Raw genomic sequence first — 19,012 nt, 5'->3', positions numbered from 1 at the left:
GCCCCGCTTTCTCCGTTTCAGAGAAACCCCCACCTTCCCCGATCCACGCGCCTCAGCATCGACGTCATCAATCCCCCCTTCCAGACACGCCTCGCCGTCACCCATCACAAACTCTCCGGACACACCCGAACCACAACACTCAGAGGGCTCCACCGCCCCCACATCCACACACACAGTTGAGGAAGCATCCACCCCAGATGCCCCACCAGCGACTTCCAACGCATCCACCACCTCAGTGACATTCATGACACCCTCCACCGAAACCCCTCCCTCTGCAACCTGACTCACCTGATTCTCCACCTGACCGTATCCACTTACACCTTCCCCACTCACCATGGTCCCATCAGGCTCGCCCACCGACTCAGGCCCGTCCTCCACGGGCTCTGGACAGGCTGCCAGTTCCTCCGGAGGACCCTCAACCACAGCGGCGCCCCGCGCCTGTGCCGCGGGGCGATCAGCGCGCAACCCACGCTGACCGTCACCCGCTCTACCTGCCGCCGCCCCCCGAGGCAGAAACGGCGCGGCGTGGACAAGCTTTAACCAAATGCCCCTCATCGCCGCAACCAAAGCATTTGAACGAGGCAGAAGTAGCAAAAAGCACGTAGTCATAATCATCCACACGCACCTTAAAGACAGAATTCAAGTCCTCCTCCTTCTTGTGGAGGATCATAAACACATGTCTGCGGTGAGACACGACGTGTTTCAGCAGGGGGGACTTACATCCTGACATAACTTTACGCACAGGTGACACCACCTTCCCGTGTTTGGACAGTTCTCGCACCAGAAACTCGTCACTAATGAACGGAGGGACGTTAGACAGCGTGATCTTGGTCGCCGGCTGAGAGAGCGGCGTGACGGTGTCAAACACGCCATTGATGGAAATGCCCTTCTCAACCAGCGTGTTCACCTGCTCCACCCTCTCCACAAACAAAACAACGGCTCCATTCATGCGAGCAGCAGATTTAATCGAAGCGTGCCCGATAACTTCCCCCACGGCCAGAGCCACATCCTCCACGGTGTGCAGGGAGCCGGCACCTATTTTAACGCCGTGTTTCCTGGTAAGTGAAGTGAGGGCCATGGCGTCCAGAACCCCACCAGCTCCACACCCACCACCGGATAAAACCCACAAAACACCCAAAAAACAAACAAAATAAATGAACTAATAATACACCTAAACCATCAACAACCAAACACCAAAGTGAAAAAGTAAAGAAAAGAAGAACAGAAAAGGCAAATAAATCAATCACTCCTGAGCTCCTTCAATCACCCTCCTCCCACAAGAAGAAGAAGAAGAAGAAGAAGAAGAAGAAGAAGAAGAAGAAGAAGAAGAAGAAGAAGAAGAAGAAGAAGAAGAAGAAGAAGAAGAAGAAGAAGAAGAAGAAGAAGAAGAAGAACAAGTGCGCATTTCGAAAAGCCAGTGAACGCAGCGTCATACGGGCACCCCCACCCCACTCCCCCGGAAACCCCCGGATGAACCCTCAGGAAGGCACGCGGCTGCTGGAAGGTGGGCGATGCTTTGAACTTTTCTCTGTAGAAATGTAATGTTTAGATTTGGGAAACCAGAGATGGGTTTTTAGTAAAAACATGTTCGCTGTTTAGGATAAACGTTGAATGATGAGGCGTTTTTCCATCTTACATTTAAAAGGCCGCAGCATCACGGTGAAGGCCTCTTCTGTATAGAGGACGGGGGCGGAAACGTCACGTGGTCTCCGCAGAGGTAAGTTTCCTTTTGGTTCATTTAGCCAGAAACGGGGTCTGCAGCCCTTTAAACAGCTAAGAGCCTTTCTAATGTCTCACTGTCCAGAACTCAGTAGGACACACAAGGTGTCTCTTCAGCATTTAGAAAATCAAACACTCATTTGCATTTATGTTATTTTGGAAACTGGATAACTACTGGGGTTTACAAAGGCTTTTTTTTTTTTTTTTTTTACACATTGTAGATTTTATGTTGTTAGTACATCTCAGCCAGTATTTCTTTAAGGGCCTATATCATGCAATATCAACTTTTTAAAATTTTAAAGTGTATTATAATGTTAATTCCTCACAAAAACTAATCCACAGGGGTATTTTGATCCATTCACGCATCTCTCAGCATTCCTCTGAAACCCTCTGAGCACCAGCCCCTCCCAATTCACAATAAGAGGGTCCTCACATTGTGACGTCATCATAAGTGAGGAGCAGCCTCTTCTAGGAAGAGCCTGTGCAGATAAAACCGCCTCCAGGCTAACAGACACGCCCACTTTCTCAATGGAGCTAGTGGTGATCAGCAAAATGCTTTCATTGCACAATATTCACATCCATCTTTGCAAAAGTTTGGATGGAAGAAACGCAGAAACACTGCCGTCGCCGACTCAAGGTTGATGTCATGAAATAGGCGACACCCACAAGAAGAGAAAGGCGGAGCCTCAGAGATCGAGGAAATAGTTTATTCTAAATGGCTAGCATGGTATAGGCCCTCTAAATTGTGCGTATTGACCGCAAATTGATTTTTTGTGGTACGTTGTCCGGTTTAAAAAAATTCGTCAAAAATGCTGGAATTTTTTTAAAATATTGTGTATCACTGTTTGATAGATTATTGAAGCATTATGGGTACTGTAGTCAGGAGCCTGGCACAGTAATACTTTGCTTCAACTGTTGAGTAGATCACCAAGTTGAGTAAAGTTTGACTTATCTGACTGTTTTGTTTTGCGTGATGCGCTGTGTCGTCTGAAAAATAGGATACTTGTTTGAATTAAAAACAGTTTTATTTTTTGTCGGAGAACCACAGAGGAGGGGTCAAGGAGCCACATGTGGCTGTGGAGCCTCAGGCTGCAGACCCCTGGTCTAAACAATTATGGCTGATTTCGCTGACCACATTTATTTATCCTAGCTTTGTCAACAAAGTTAAAGAGCCGCTCCAATGGAAGTCATGTTTTTAAGATCAAACATTTTTCTCATTATTGAGAACATTAACAAAAATATAAACATTTACACAATAATATAAGATTAAAACTGTTTCTGAGTATTTATTCAAATCTCGATGGATCAGGAGAAGATGAAACTGATTGTCTCAAAAAGCTTATAGTTGTGACGCTCTAACTGCCATGAATGGGCCAAAGTCTCTACTCCTCTCCAATTCTGATGCATCCACTTGCAGACAAATACCGGTAGATCCATTAATGTCCTGAGTTCCCTTGTCTGAGCTGGTATCTGGCTCAAAAGTTTACACATAGATAGCTCCAATGTTGCTCATTGATTTTTTTTTTTTTTTGATATGCTAATGTCGGCTAGGGCTTGTGAGGTGCTATAAGCTAGCGGGAGAGAGAATTAACAAACGGTTCATAGGAAATTAGCGGAGGCAAACAGCTGCACCACAGCTCTGAGGTGAAATTCTTTGAACTGCTGTGCTGCAGAAAAATGTAATAAAAAAACAAAATGATCTTAATTAAAAAAAACACTGGGAACGATTTTATAATAGCTAAAATTTCTGTTGGAGTGAGACTTTAAGTCCCACTCCAACAGAATGTCTGATTCCTGATTCTTGTTTGTGTGTATGTATGTATATACATAAAAAAACCTCATGTTTTTTTCCCTTTCCTCTCTCAGACTGGTCAGTTATTTGGAGACAACATGCACAAATAGTTCCTGGACTGATCTTCTGCTAACTTTGAGATGGAGAGGCTGTCAGGTTCATCTGTTTCAGGGTCCTGCATGCTCTCCCTCCATGTTGGCTGTAGCAGTGGATGGAACTTGCAAAATGTACTGTTTTGAGAGCCAACTGGGGTGTGTAAAATTCTTTTCCACCTACATTTTTGATGGTATAAATGTTTTTCTTATGTAAACTTTTCTGTTCTTTTAGGCTCAGTGGTTATTTTGAAGATGCGTTTCTGACCAAAAACACTGTGGTGACCTCCTTTGTGAACTGCATTCATGGGGAAATAGAACATGTAAAGTTATTTTCATGTCGTCTTCCTTAAGAAAATGAACACGCCTGCATATATGTTTTATTGTATTTTGTGTCATATCATCATGTTAATATACGACATTCATTTGTTTTGATAGAATCCTGGAGATGGGAGATGTGGAGCAGGTAAGTTTGTGGCAGCACCAGAGTCCTCCAACAAGTCTTCTGGCAAAGTAAATGAGGAAGGATCGCAGTCTGCCATCGTGGAGTTTTGCTGAAAGGCCTGAACATGTTCCATCCATGCATCCATCTTCTTCCATTCATCCAGAACCAGGTTGTGAGGGCAGCAGTCTAAGCAAAGATGCCCAGACTTCCCTCTCCTCCAGCTCCTCTTGGGGGACCCCGGGGCCAGCGTGTCCTGGGTCTCCCTTAGGGCCTCTGCCCTTATTCCTGTTGGAGTTTTTTTCTAATCCCTTATGTTTCAAAAGTTTGCAAACATACATTTTGGTTGAAATGATGAGGATCCGAGGATGAAATCAAGAAGGGACAACATCAGGGAAAGGGACTGAACCGACTGAACAGCTTCCTCTCTTCAGCAGACACATGTTCCCAGTACATATGTGTCAAAAACTGGTAAATACTCATTGAAGATGCATCCTTTTTGTGTAGTTTGTTTTTCTCAGTTTAATACATTTTGATCCTTTCATTCTGCACAGACATCCTCGCCGTTCAGCCCGGTGGCTGGAACAAGCGGAAGTCAAAAAAGCTGGAGCAGACGTTACCAGAATGATACCTCCAGGTAAAGACTGTGGTAATGTTGTAGATAAATGTTGGCTTGTTTCTTTCATGTTACTCTCATGCGGTTGATGTGGAATATCTCTTCATTTCTTCAGTATTATTAATACATTAATCTCTTCCCACAAGGACCAATCAAAATGACCCAGAGAAAAACACTGAAGGGCTTTGTCTGAGCATCAGGAAAACAAGAATCAGCTGTCATCAACATATGGTAAAAATCTTTTGTAATCTATCTTGTGACCCCACCCTCACATTGACGTGTTCTCCCTACCATGACAAAGGTGGATAAAGGTGGAAAGATTTCATGTAATCCATGGACACCAGTGAAGATCACAAATCATTGAAGAAAAAAGCTTCAGAGCACTGTCTAGTGGGTCTAGATGACCCAACTCCCAACGTTAAAGTGCCTAGGATAGAACAAGGGTTACACTTTCTAAAGTTGTTGCATAACTGATCGAGCATGATGTGATGGATTGCAGGTTATGGTGCCATGGTAAAGAACTAAAGGCTCTATGATGTCATGCTGCTGACCAAACTGCGGTTGGTGAAGTCCAGCAGCACTGCGGGTCCTTGAAGTGTGGTTGAAGAGCTCTCCTCCCAGCTTTTGGAAGGTTCTGCCCCGCAAAGTCAGGAGGTTTCTCTTTGTGATCTGCATGGATGTCCAGGGCTTGTGGCATTTATGTGTTTTCTTCTTCATTTCATTTTTAGGCAGCACAGAGTCATTGATGGAGAGAGGACATGAGGGACTAATTGTCTGCTGAGGAGGAGACTTTCTGCAGTTCAAGCCCCAGCTCCACCCCTAAAAAAAGGCTTATCTAAAGGAAAACCTCATTTCAACTTTGTACCAATAAATGACTTTTAATTGAAATGAGAGATTTTTTTCTGAACTGCACCAATGAAGGTTTTTTCAACCTAAATTTCAACAATTACATTGTTTTTTTACCTCCGTTCAAGTTTCTACAACACTAGCCTAACATTTCAGTGCTCACACCTGTGCTGAAGACACTTCTCATTTTAACTCAAACGTTTGGCCTTTGATTTGTATGTCCAACACCTTAGAATGAAACACTGACCTATTAAACTCATATAATAAATGTGCTATGCATCTCCAAACCCTTTGTCAGGGTACAGACTACATTTTAATTGTAGCAAGACTGAAGCAAAATGTAACAAAATGACAATGAATTATCTTAAATTAGGGGTAAATGACATGAGAAATTAAGAATATTAGAAGTGTGGAGTGATACGTGTATTTATCAGTATGTTAGCTGCAGGAAGGGTGCTGTCCTTGACACGTTCCTTTACTCAGACAGGATGACAGGTAGGGAAGGGGGTAGCCGATGATCTGCTCCAGTATCTTCAGCACTGAAGCTTCTGCTGCTCTTCTTCAGTTTGATCTGAGAGCCAGACCATGATGCAGTTGGACTGGCTGAGCGGTAGGTTGCCAGCAGCTTCAGACGTGCTGATGTGCCTTGTTGATAACGTCCTGGATGTTAGGAAACCAAGTTAGATCAGCTGAGATGGGGATGCCCAGGAAAGGGAAGCTGTGAACCCTCCTCTGTGCCTACTATAGTCCAAGATGACTTTCATGGTCTTTTATTTTCCGATCAGCCTTACACTATACAGTTTCCGCACTTGTCTACAAAGTTCACCTCAGTGACCTTTAATAAGTCTTTGTTATTGGCAAGTTAATTACTTATATCCAAGACATGGAGATGTGCATGGTGGGTCCAGTATGAGCAGGTTTTGGGAAATGGCAGTTGCCAAGAACTCACATGAAGTTTCAAGGTTTTTCCCTTTATTTGGAGGAAAAAAAGGTTTTGTCTTTTGTTTGTTGTGCAGAATTGCAAACCTAGAAAGAAATCAAGTTGAAAGAATTTATATAAATGTATTTGCCCTTCTTTTGACCCTTCTACATCATGAATATTTGATGGCTGTTGCTTGGCGACTGTGAGATCTCTCCATAGGATTGACATGGGCTGGGCCTCTCAATGACCTTGATATGATTGTTCTTCAGCCATTCCTTGGTTGCCTTGGCTGTAGGTTCTAGGTCACTAACCTGTTGGAAGACCCATCCATGACTGATTTAAAGGGTCCTGGCTTAAGGAGGGTAGGAAGTTCTCACTCAGGTTTTTCCATTAATGGCTCCATCAACGTGGTGACGTAGCTCTGTGCAGAAAAATAGCCACAAAGCATAATGCTTCCACCTCCATGTTTGACAGTGGGGAAGCTGTTCTTGGTGTCTTAGGTAGCAATTCTCTTCCTCCAAACCCAATGGTTGAGTTGATGCCAAAGAGCTCAGTTTTGAGCCAAACATTCCATTATGCAGAATAAAATGATAAAGCAAACCCTATTTTTCAGTGTGTGATTTTTATTTTTTCATAAATCTTAGGACAATTTAGATGATAAAAGTAATAAATATATGAAAACAGTATAATACAGTAAACATGTAAATATTTGATGTGATGAACAATGCATATCTGATTTAGACCCAACATGGAATATTTTTTGAAACACACACATCAAGTTGTGTTATTTAATGCTCGTAATTTAGACACAAATGATAGAAATGTTAGGTTTATATGCCAAAGATATGCCATGTGAAAATTTTAGTGCAAATACGCATGCGTGCGCGCCGTGCACATAAAGCCACCCCACCCCCACGTATCCGCGCGCCGGTCGGTGGGTGTTGGGCGTCAATAAAGGTAATCTGGTTGTCGCGCTTTCTGCATCTCTGCACGAGCTAAAGAAGTCTCAAAGGTAAGAAATGTAAACACACCAGGCAGTAATGAAAATACTTTCAGATCATCTGAAAGTATTTTCAACTGACAGATGAATGCCGCTGTTATTATCACTGTGACGGAAGAGCGGTCCTGAAAAATACGGCCTCCATCGAGAGACTGAACGTAACACGACTGCAGGTTACTACTATGATCATAGAAAAATGTATTAATTATTTGTTTCAACTGTATAGTTATTGTGGTTGAGCAGAGGAAGGGAGGTTTGTGAGAATCGGAGTTACATTAGCTAATGATTATGGCAGCGCTCGCGCCCGAGTAAGCCCTGGCTGCAGCCTGCAGAATGGGTCAACAAGATTCAAGATTCAAGATTCAAGTTTTATTGCCGTTTGCACATGCGGTACATCGGAATTTTTCTTTGGCATCTCTCATGTCAGGATAAGTTAAAAAAAGGACAAAAGAAAAATTTGAAGAAGAAATAATAAAGAAAATAAAAATAAATAGAATAAAGTTAAAAGTCAAAATTAGACAACAAATTTACATGGTGTATAAAAATATAAATATCAGTAAAATATGATAATGAATATTGCAGAAACCCAATCTGTACAGAAGCATTATTGCACATAGAATTATTGCACATATTATTGTTTATTGCACTTAGTAATTTAGTCCAGTCTTCCCTCTCTGATGTCCTTTGCCAGCATTCTGATTGCTGTTGGGAAGAAGCTGTTGTGGAAGCGTGTGGTGTGTGCGTGGATGCTTTCAGGCCTGCGACGCCTGAGGTTGTGGCCTGAGTCCACGCATTGGATCAGTCCATGAGCAGGGTGGTGTCTGTCTCTGATGATCTTAGTCACTCTCCTCCTGCAGGGCTGTTTGTAGATGGTGTCCATGGATGGAAGGTTGCAACCAATAATTTTTCCAGCTGTATTAATGACCCTCTGCAGCATCTTTTTCTCTTTTAAGGTGGTGTTACCGAACCAGGCTGTTAGTCCGCTTGTGAGGATGCTTTCCACAAGCCCCCTGTAGGCTTGGGTGAGGGTCCGGCGCTTGAGACCAGCCTTCTTCAGCAGCCTGATGAAGTACAACCTCTGCTGGGCTTTCTTCACTGTGGCAACAGTGTTTTTTTTCCAGCTGAGGCTGTTTGTGATCTGCAGACCAAGGAACCGGTGGCAGTCGGTCCGCTCCACCACAGTCCCGTTGATGATGAGCGGTTGATGTGGCGGTGCTTTCCTTCTGTAGTCCACGATTATCTCTTTTGTTTTCTCTACGTTGAGAACAAGGTCGTTGTCCTCTCCGTAGATGGTGATCCTGTGCACGAGGTGCAGACTCGTCCCCTCCTCTGATGAGGCCGAGGACGGTTGTGTCGTCTGCATACTTAATGATGATGTTGTTGGAGTCGGGGGAGGTGCAGTCGTGGGTGTAAAGTGAGAAGAGCTTTGGAATGAGGCAGCACCCCTGTGGTGTACTGGTGCAAACTGTCAGCTCAGCAGAAACCTTCTTTCCCATCCTCACCACCTGTGGTCGGTCAGTGAGAAAGTCAAGGATCCAGTTTCTGGTGGGTGTTGGTATTCCCAGTTCTGCGAGTTTATCAGTCAGCTTCAGGGGCCTGATGGTGTTGAAGGCAGAGCTGTAGTCCAGGAACAGAATCCGGGCGTACGTGTTCTTGGTGTCCAGATGTTGCAGGGTGGAGTGAAGTGCCAGTGCCACCGCATCTTCTGCTGATCTGTTGGGGCGGTAGGCGAACTGGTGGGGGTCTACTGATTCGTCGACCAGGGAGTTGATGTGGGACAGAACCAGCTTTTCCAGACATAGTGGAATGCTGGAACGCAGAGGAATGTGAACACGCTGTGGAATGTTAACCCCGCCCACATTGAGCCCGTCTGCGGTGGAATGTTAACCCCGCCCACGCTGAGCCCGTACATTTGATTCACCTTTGTCACAGCAGTTGTGATTGCAGAAAAGGGGAAGAATCAGTGGAGCACATTTTGTGTCATTGTGAATTGTATGAGGAAGAAAGAGAACAGAGGGGAGGAAAATTTGAATGGTGCAATTTTTTTTATGTATCACTCAAAAAAATGATTCAAGTCCCTCTTACATGTAACACAATAAAATTCTGTTAGTTTTATTTAAAAATATTAATTTAAAAGATTGTATCTACATTTAATTGACCTAACACAAAATGTATTAATAGTTTCCCCTATAACTCCAGTAATCTAAAATAATTGAGTTCAAGTAAGGGGCATGCTGTTGAATGCTGTTTTCCTGTTTCTCTTTATGCTTTTTGCCGTCTCACGGCTACAGTTTTTCACCTATTTTAACCATTGAACTTTTAAAATGTTCAACTCCTTCATCTAATGTAATGCCTGGTATGACTATTAGTCCTTCAAATCCTTCGACTTTTCAAAAGTGAAAACTTTAGTTTGTTTTTTCCACGTAAAAAACGAAACTGTGGCATGAAATCGCTTCAACTCGGCTTCTCCCAATAAGACGATACACGAAGAGCGTCATTTATAGAAATAAGGAATCTATTTATTCATACCTGCAGCCTCATTTCATCACCAGAGAGTTAGCTCAGTGGCTCAGTTAGCAGGTTTATAACACAGAGGTTCTGAGTTCAAATCTGACTTTAGACTTCTGTTGCAGATCTTTTTCCTTTGCCTTTCTTGATAAAATTGAGTTCGACTAACTCGATTCTATTTCGTTACATGGAAGAATTTTCTTTGAGGTGGGGTTACTCATATTTATTGGATGGAAATCCTGCCCACAATTAAATTGAGTTCATCCAATGAGTTATTTTTTTGAGTCTGTGAGGCCAGACAGAATTTATTAACTCCCTAATACATGCACATGGAAACTTGTAAAAGGCATAAGAAGACAGGAATCACTATAAATTCTCTAATTCAATTAAAATTTTTTTTATTTAGCGCAATGAAAAACAATAAAAAGGGGATCATGAATACAAAGAATGCATTAGGAAAATACTAAACTTTAACAAAACAGACTAAACTAAACTGATATTCATGCCCTTAGACCCCCCCCCTTCACGGTAAGGAAAAACTCCTTAAAAACCGGTAGGTGGCAATATTGCACATGGAAACTTGTAAAACCAATGAAGAAGACAGGCTAAATGTGGGCGGGGTTAACATTCCACAGTGTGTACACATTCCTCAGCGTTTCAGCATTCCACTATGTTGTGCAGTTCTGCAGGCTGCAGCCAGGGGTAGTTGCTCGCGCCACCGCCGGTTTCCCGGCAAAAAAAGGAACAGTAATTTACTGATATATTAAAGTGCTATGATTGACCATTCAGTGTTTTTCTTCAAATTTACATAAAAAACGTTGAAACAACGATCATCTGGACTTGGTTTTGTAAATATTTTAAAACAGTCTCTGTCTAAGAGACCTGGACTGACTGACTCCTCCCCCTCACGTTCCAAACAGGAAGTACAAGGAGCCATAATCCTATGGACTTCTACAGAGAAACAAACAGCTGTTAGTTAGTCATTCTATGGGTAAGATTAACCATTCTTGTTGTGATACCCTTTTAAACATGTTTTTGCTAATTTCAGTTATTTGTTTTACAAAACTGTTTCTTTATCACAAGTTATTCAAATTATAGACTGACCAACAGATGCCTCAGTAATAGCATGTACCACCTTGAATGTTTGTTTGACAAATTCCACCAAGCTCACTTTCAGTGGAAGCAGTGTGGACTTTCAACAAGCTTACTCCTGATTGGCGACAGTAGTTGCCATAGAAACGTTGACTCAGATCAATCACTGTCAACTGGCTCCAACGTGGTGACGTCTGTATCACAGAGAAACGACGACAGAATTGACTTTGTTATGATGGATCTGGAAGGAAATGGGTGACGTCACACTCGCTCAGACCCTTTCTCTGATCCAGTCAAACTGCTTTCTTACCAGTTTTATTCCATAAAACCTTTTTAGATAAGAGGAAAGACATCTTCAGCTCAAAACCAAGTCTTCATGACCTTTTTTTATTACTTTTCTTTTTAAAATTCAGAACTAATAACTTGCACATTCTTACAAAACTGTTAGACTTCAGTTGCTACCTTAATTTAATTGTAAAACTAACAACCATTGTCATTAATATGGCAATATTTTCCCCAAATCTTATCAGAATGGGGAACTGGAGACAAAAATTCTGCTTTTCCTATTTTCAGCTGAATCTGCCACGAGGCTCAACATCCAAACGTAAGGCAGGCTACAAAGATTTCAGGCCAAAAGAGAAAGCCTCTCATGTGATGAAGTGTCTGTATTGGTATGTATTTACCATCTGTGACTCAGAGTCATAAACCAATTGTTGATCTGTTCACAGTGTTATATGATAATTTAAATTTTGACGATGACGATACAAAAAATGCTGCCAAACCTGCCAAAAAGTCCCGCCTCTCACCACTCACATGTTGTGCCCCCTAAGTTGCCCTAAGTTCCCTGATCAAGCACAAAGGTGCTTTGCCTGGATGAAGGTCTTGTATCAGGTATACTGGTAATAATAATTTTACATTCACCTCAGTCTGTTGTTGTTCGTCATTATTCATGGAAGCTTGATGACACGTCATCTTAAATCTGCATGAACTATAGTTTGATTAGAGACTTTCATTTGTGAACCGTCAGCAGATCTGGTCATGTCTCACCAAAACAACCACACTAATCATTTTATCATTTTCATCCATTAAGGTTGGAAAAACCAGCAGCCCTCCAGTGCTTCAGCCGTCCAACCATCAACTGTTTCAGACATCCATCCTCCCACCACTTCAGCCCCACAGCCGTCCACCAGTGTGCCAACTTCTGACATTTTACTATCCTGGTACAATCTTATTTTTCTGCACAGTTAGCAAAAATGATATGTTTTTTTTGATATTCTTGTGTTTTTATATCCTCAACAAATGTTTCTCCAAAGAAATATGAAAATACAGAATTGTTCATCTGGTGGTTATTTTTACACTTTTCCTCAAATTTTTAATAAGAAAAAAATAATTCAGTTCAAGTTTACTTGTGCTTTTTTTTTTAATGGGCATTACAGTTCATATATTTACTATTTGACTATTTTTGCACCTTAATCTCGTTGTACAATGTTGCAATGACAATAAAGACTATCTATATACATTTTTTTACATACATTTTTTTATTTTTTATTTTTATTTTTTTTGTTACCATGGCGCCGCGTGTGTGGCAGCTTATCTGGGCAGCTCTACCTTTTTGTGTTCCTTACTTTGCGTTTTTTAATATTTTCTTCCAACTTATTTGTGTTTTTTGTATTTTTCAACAACTATTACGAAGTTCTGCAACAAAGGACAGGAACATTATTACTTTTGCTTTTTGTTTTTTTATTTTTTCTCAACTTTTTGAACCGGCCTCGGGGGATCCGTTAGGATGCAGCTCCATCGTCTACACTCGAGATCAGCTGTTAGCTCTTGACCGAGTTGAGATTCTCCTCGCTGGAAAGCCAGATGTTCCAGCTGAAATACGGAGGAAACGACGAGGCTGCAGAGCTGGAGTTAAACGCCGGGAGAGAAGACGGAGGTACAAGCCATGTTTACCATCCGTTACTATGGGAAACGTCCGCGCGCTCTCTAACAAGCTGGACGAGTTAACAGCGCTCATGCGTCTGCAGCGGGTGTACCGTGAGAGCAGCCTGCTGTGTTTCACCGAGACGTGGCTCAACCAGGACATGACAAACTCCGTGGTCTCAGTTACTGGATTCACGCTGGTGCGGGCGGACCGGAGCGCGGCGCAGAGCGGAAAGAAGAAAGGCGGTGGTCTGGCGGTGTTCGTGAATGACAGATGGTGTAACCCGAACCACATCACTGTGAAAGAACAGCACTGCAGCAAGGACATTGAACTGGTGGCAGTCAGCGTTGGGCCGTACTACCTTCCACGGGAGTTCTCCCATGTGCTGGTGGTGACTGTTTACATCCCCCCGTCGGCTGACGCTGCTGTCGCTTGTGATCGCGTGCACGGCACCGTGTCCCAGCTGCAGACACAACACCCGCAGGCCCTGATCCTGATTTCTGGGGACTTTAACCATGCATGCACCCCCCTCTCCGCCACCCTGTCCAACTTCACCCAGTATGTGAACTGTCTTACGAGGGACAGAAAAACTCTGGACCTTTTCTATGCTAACATCAAGAATGCATATGCTTCTGCCCCCCTCCCCCCTTTAGGACGCTCTGATCACAACCTGGTCCATCTCTCCTCTGCGTACACTCCAGTGGTGAAACAGCAGAAACCACAGATTAAAACGGTGAAGATCTGGACTGAGGAAGTAACAGAGCGACTAAGGGACTGTTTTAGCACCACAGACTGGGACGTTCTCTGCAGTCCACACGGGGAGGACATTGACAGTCTTACTGACTGCATCACGGACTATGTCAATTTTTGTGTGGAAAACACAGTGCAAACAAAATCAGTGCAGTGTTTTTCCAACAACAAGCCCTGGGTCACTCCTGAGCTGAAGACCCTCCTAAATGAGAAGAAGAGGGCTTTTCTCTCTGGGGACAAGGAGGAGCTACGCAGAGTACAGAGGGACCTGAAATATAAGATCAGGAAGTGCAAGGACTGCTACAGGAAGAAGCTGGAGCAGCGCTTGGAACAGAACAACATCCGTGATGTGTGGAGGGGTCTAAAACACATCTCAGGACATGCTGAGGCTGGAAATGGTCGCCAGGTCACAGGTGACCAAACCTGGGCAAATGAACTGAACCTGTTCTTTAACAGATTTGATTCTGCCCAGCCCCCAGTCTCCACCCACTCGGCCCCCTCTTCACACCTTTCCAGCTCAGGCGTCTCCTCCCAGCTGCAGCTGTTACCACCTCAGCACCAAACAGTCCACTCTCCCCTTCTTCCAACAGAAGCAAAGGGACCCCCCCAACGACTCACAGCACCAGACCAGCCACCGCCCACCCATCCTCCAACCCCCCTCTGCCTCACCCTGAATCAGGTTAGGATGGAGTTAAGGAGAACAAAGGCCAGGAAGGCAACAGGCCCTGACAGCATCACCTCCAGGCTCCTCAGGGAGTGTGCAGACCAGCTCTGTGTGGTGATGCTGTTCATATTTAATATGAGCCTCAGACTGGAGAAGGTACCAGTCCTCTGGAGGACTTCCTGCCTGGTTCCGGTTCCAAAGGTACCTCGTCCTACGGAACCGAACCACTTCAGACCTGTCGCCTTGACTTCCCACCTGATGAAGGCTATGGAGAGGATCATCCTCAGCCATCTCCGCACTCAGGTGAGCTCAGCACTGGACCCGCTGCAGTTTGCATATCGACCAGGCATCGGGGTGGATGACGCCATCATCACCTGCAGCATCGGGCCCTGTCTCACCTGGAGGCCCCTGGGAGCACTGTGAGAGTTTTTTGATTTCTCCAGTGCTTTCAACACAATTCAGCCATCACTGCTGAGGAGGAAGCTGGAGGTTGCAGGTGTGGACCAACATCTGGTTGCTTGGACCATCAACTACCTCACAGACAGGCCACAGTTTGTGAGGCTGCGTGACTGTGTGTCTGATGTGGTGGTCTGTAGCACGGGGGCACCTCAAGGGACTGTGCTCTCCCCATTCCTGTTTACCCTGTACACATCAGACTTCACCTACGACTCCCACCACTGTCATCTGCAGAAGTTCTCAGATGACAGTGCCATTGTGGGCTGTGTATAAGGGGGGGATGAGCAGGAGTACAGGGGGGTCATCACTGACTTTGTTAGCTGGTGTGAAGTTAACCACCTGCTGCTTAACACCAGCAAGACAAAGGAGCTGATACTGGACTTCAGGAGGTCCTCACCATCACAGTCACCGGTGAACATCCAGGGTTCAGACATTGAGGTCGTGGACACATTTAAATATCTGGGTGTTTACCTGAACAACAGACTGGACTGGTCCAACAACACGGATGCTCTGTACAGGAGGGGCCAGAGTCGCCTTCACCTGCTGAGGAGACTGAGGTCCTTTGGCGTGTGCAGACAGCTGCTGAGGACCTTTTACGACACTGTGGGGGCCTCAGTGGTCCTTTATGGAATTGTGTGCTGGGCGGGGGGCAGTGCAGGCAGAGACTTGAAGAGGCTTAACAAACTGGTTAGGAGGGCCGGCTCTGTCCTGGGCTGCACACTTGAGTCCATGGAGGAGGTGGCGGACAGGAGGATGTTAGCTAAGCTGACATCCATCATGGATAACCCCTCCCACCCCCTGCACAAAACTGTAGAGGCGCTGACCAGCTCCTTCAGCACAAGACTGTTGCACCCTCAGTGTAAGAAGGAGCGCTACCGCAGGTCATTCCTCCCCACAGCCATCAGACTGTACAACACCGTGTTACAGTGACACTCCACGGTCCCAGGGGTGTTTTTCTGTTTAGTCATTGATTCATTTACTTTTGTTGTAGTTGTTGTTTTTCAATTTTAAATTGTTTTTTGTTCCTGAACAGTTGTTTGTTTTTGTTCTTGGTGTGAACTTCATTAGTTATTTCTGTATTTTGAAAAAATTTGTAATGTTTTTTTACAGTTTACATGTTTTGCAGACCGCATGTTTTTTACACTTTTGCAGCTGTATTTATTTAATATTTATTTCTTTATTTAATAAGAATCTCATTTTTGATAATAATTTTTCATAATAATTTTAGTAATATTTTTAATTATCTAATATAAATGTAATTTGTGATGTCCTTTATTGATGTTATATTATATAGATTATTTCTGAATGTCGTGTTGCTGCCACAGATAAATGAAATTTCCCCATTGTGGGATTAATAAAGTCATCTATCTATCTATCTATATATAAAACATATAACATGCAATTAAAATGCTTTGTAGTTAAAAACATTTTACACACTATTAAAAGATTCTATAAAATATTATTTAAAAAGAATCCTTTCCAAGAAAATGTTGACTACCGTATATCTTCCAATAGTATCCCTGGCGTTTATTCCATGACAGACAGAACAGTGATGGTTAATGGGTTTATTTTGCAGCAAAATTTCATCAAGAAATGCAGACAAACAGTAGCAGATGAACATTTCAGGATTTATTCAAGTGATGAGAACATTGGATTGTGTTCTGATCAACACTGGCTGTTGACGTTTCTTTTCTCCTTGAAGCATCAGCCTCCGTATCAAAAATCATGTTGGTTGTCATGAGGATCTCTTTCCTGGAGACACGCCCACCTTTCCGTCTTTGTGCAATAATTCATGTTCAAACCAGTTCTTCTAATTTGTCGCTTTTCTTTGCATTTCCACCAGTAAAAAGTAATACGACAAAATACTTGCAGAATTTGTAAAGATTTGGATTCTGTATTATTAATTTGCCTTTTTTAGTCTTTTATTATAAAATAACTATGCATTATTACTTTATTTTAACTAACACATTTATCTTAGTTTACAGTAGTCCTCCTAAACATCTCTTAAACAAGTTTACACTTTTCATCTTTCAGAATGCAGCCGTGTGATTGGAGGAAAAGATTAATATGCAATGAGGACATTTAAAGAAAAAAGGAGTAATTTTTATTTTACATTATTACTATTTTAAAGTAGAAGTCTAATGTATATAAATGCTTTTTTATTAATTTCTTTGGCATATTTACTGTTAGAGTTCTGATGATTGTTTATGAAACCCAGATGGAGTTAATGGAGTGCTAGTCATGTTTTATGTTGTATATATTATTAATGAATTAATTTATTTATTTTGAAGTGCCTATTTGCAAGTAAAGAAGGCGGGGTTATGATTAAAATATGTGCGGACAATCCATCAACGTGCCTCTTCAACATGAATTTCCGTCAGTTTTTTTGCTTGGTCGCAAATAAATACGTCCAAATAATAATCAGCCTAATTTGTTTTTTTGTTTATTTAAAATTATATAAATCTTTTCTAATTTTCTTTGTCAATAAAAGGACAAAAGGGGTAGATGATGGATGCATTTCCAAGTTTTATTATTCATGTTCTACAAGTTGTTAGATATTGATATTTGATGCTTTTGTGCTATGCGTTAAAAATCAATGTAATATTGTAATTATTCATAAATATTTGAATAATACTAATATTTCCTACAAAGGATAATTGACACTAATCAAATTTAAAAACAGTCGTCCTGTAAGCACTGAGTGGACAAACTGTAGCCCATTGTCTTCTATCACTGTTTGATTGAACCTTCTCTACTTTTCTTGCAGGGGGGGGGTCATGGCCTCTATGCTGGATTCCAAAAAAGAGACAAAAAAAACCCGCCCTCAACCCCCACTCTTAGTCATACATGTTTATTTTTTTATTTACAATGATAAATAATATACTATGTACATTTATTTTGTTTTACTTTTTTATACTTAGTTTCCTTATTTCCTATAATATTTATTAGTAGTTGTTGTTTGTTGATGTTATGTCTTTTTAGCCCCTTTTATGTTAAAATAGACGTAAATGATCCAGATGCTGATATTCTAATATATAGACAGATTTATGAATGAATTATTCTCAACAGAAGTTCAACACTATTGTGGTAGCAGTTTGACTGTTTTACTGTTTAGTTTTACTGCAATCTGTCGTGCCTCACCCACTGTCCATCCCATAAAAAAGAACAATTCTACATCATTAACCTTTTTTTTTATTCATATGGCACATTCATAAATACAAAGTTAGAAATCATACCCCCCATTTTTCTATCTTTATCAATGAGTTCAAACAAAACATGAACACAATAAGAAACTCTGACAATAAGAAAGCATTTAAAACATTCAATCTGTGCGTCATTTTCAATGTTTCTGTGAAAAATTCATAATAATCCTCTGGTTTGTTTCTTTCTTGTTGCTGTTTGGAATTGTTGTTTTGAATTGTTAGTCAATAAAGTTTGAATAAAAAAACAACTGCAATCTGTCATGCGACATGATACTTTCCCTCTGAGAAACATTTGATGTTTTGTTTCTTTAAGTACCTGCAAAACAAAAAGTTTGCATTAGTAATGGAAACATTAATTTCTGTTAAAAATAAAAATAAACACCTGTTTGTCGCTGGGCTTATTTTTAGAACTTAACCTTCCCGATAAAGGTGGGACCAATCACAAAACCAGTTTAGAGCCAAACGTCTTTTTTATTATTTACAGTGTATTTCTAAACTCAATTGGTTGATGTTGAAAAAATACGCTTGCATGGACGTTACGACAGAGTACATCGGTCCCTAGAAAAGTTATTAAACGTAAATATTAAACCTCAGACGATCTTATTTTACGAGATTTTTCCACAGGAAAAAAAAGAAACTCGCGTCACATGACCCCACGTCAGCCCACAGATATGATGGAAAAGATCAGACATTGTACACAGCATTTAGACTTGTAGTGTGAATACTTTAACATATAAAAGAATATTGAATAAAACAAATCGCTAAGTAAATTTAGAGAACTCTCCAGTCCGTTCCTGAACAACATTCTTCCGGTTTGTTTAAATGTCCTTCAAAGTCGCAACAACACAGCATGAAACCTATACACGGATCCGTAGAAATGTAAATAAAAATAATTAATAAATAGCAACGTACCTTTTTACGAGATCTTCTATATGAAAAAAGAGAAACTCACGTCACGTCACGTGACCCACGTCAGCCCGCATATA

The 19,012-nt window shown here is 42.0% G+C and overlaps 1 protein-coding gene across 4 annotated transcripts; it reads left to right on the top strand.

The window, feature by feature from the left end:
• Nucleotides 1-7,277: 7,277 nt before the first annotated feature.
• LOC110013806 (uncharacterized) lies at nucleotides 7,278-18,302 on the top strand. Of its 4 annotated transcripts, XM_078935580.1 has the most exons (5): nucleotides 7,278-7,441; nucleotides 10,858-10,928; nucleotides 11,603-11,700; nucleotides 12,120-14,670; nucleotides 14,811-18,302. In XM_078935580.1, the coding sequence occupies exons 4-5, from the start codon at nucleotides 12,523-12,525 to the stop codon at nucleotides 14,934-14,936; spliced, it is 2,274 nt and encodes a 757-aa protein (XP_078791706.1). In that variant the 5' UTR covers nucleotides 7,278-7,441; nucleotides 10,858-10,928; nucleotides 11,603-11,700; nucleotides 12,120-12,522; the 3' UTR covers nucleotides 14,937-18,302. The 4 variants fall into 4 exon arrangements, with proteins under 4 accessions (XP_078791706.1, XP_078791708.1, XP_078791707.1 ...); XM_078935582.1 differs by lacking the exon at nucleotides 11,603-11,700; XM_078935583.1 differs by lacking the exon at nucleotides 14,811-18,302 and having other exon boundaries at nucleotides 7,280-7,441; nucleotides 12,120-14,803.
• The last annotated feature ends 710 nt before the right edge of the window (nucleotides 18,303-19,012 follow it).

The sequence above is a fragment of the Oryzias latipes genome, chromosome 17, assembly GCF_053564925.1.
Source record: "Oryzias latipes strain Hd-rR chromosome 17, Olatipes_Hd-rR_3.1".
Lineage (NCBI taxonomy): Eukaryota > Metazoa > Chordata > Actinopteri > Beloniformes > Adrianichthyidae > Oryzias > Oryzias latipes.
The sequence above is the reverse complement of the archived record's forward strand: the minus strand, read 5'-3'. Positions and strand labels throughout refer to the sequence as shown.

Coding starts and splice junctions, on each gene's coding strand:
- LOC110013806 (XM_078935581.1), top strand. CDS start 12,523: ATGACAATAAAGACTATCTATATACATTTTTTTACATACATTTTTTTA. Junction 14,671..14,810: donor TCAGCCATCTCCGCACTCAG/GTGAGCTCAGCA, acceptor TGATTTCTCCAG/TGCTTTCAACACAATTCAGC.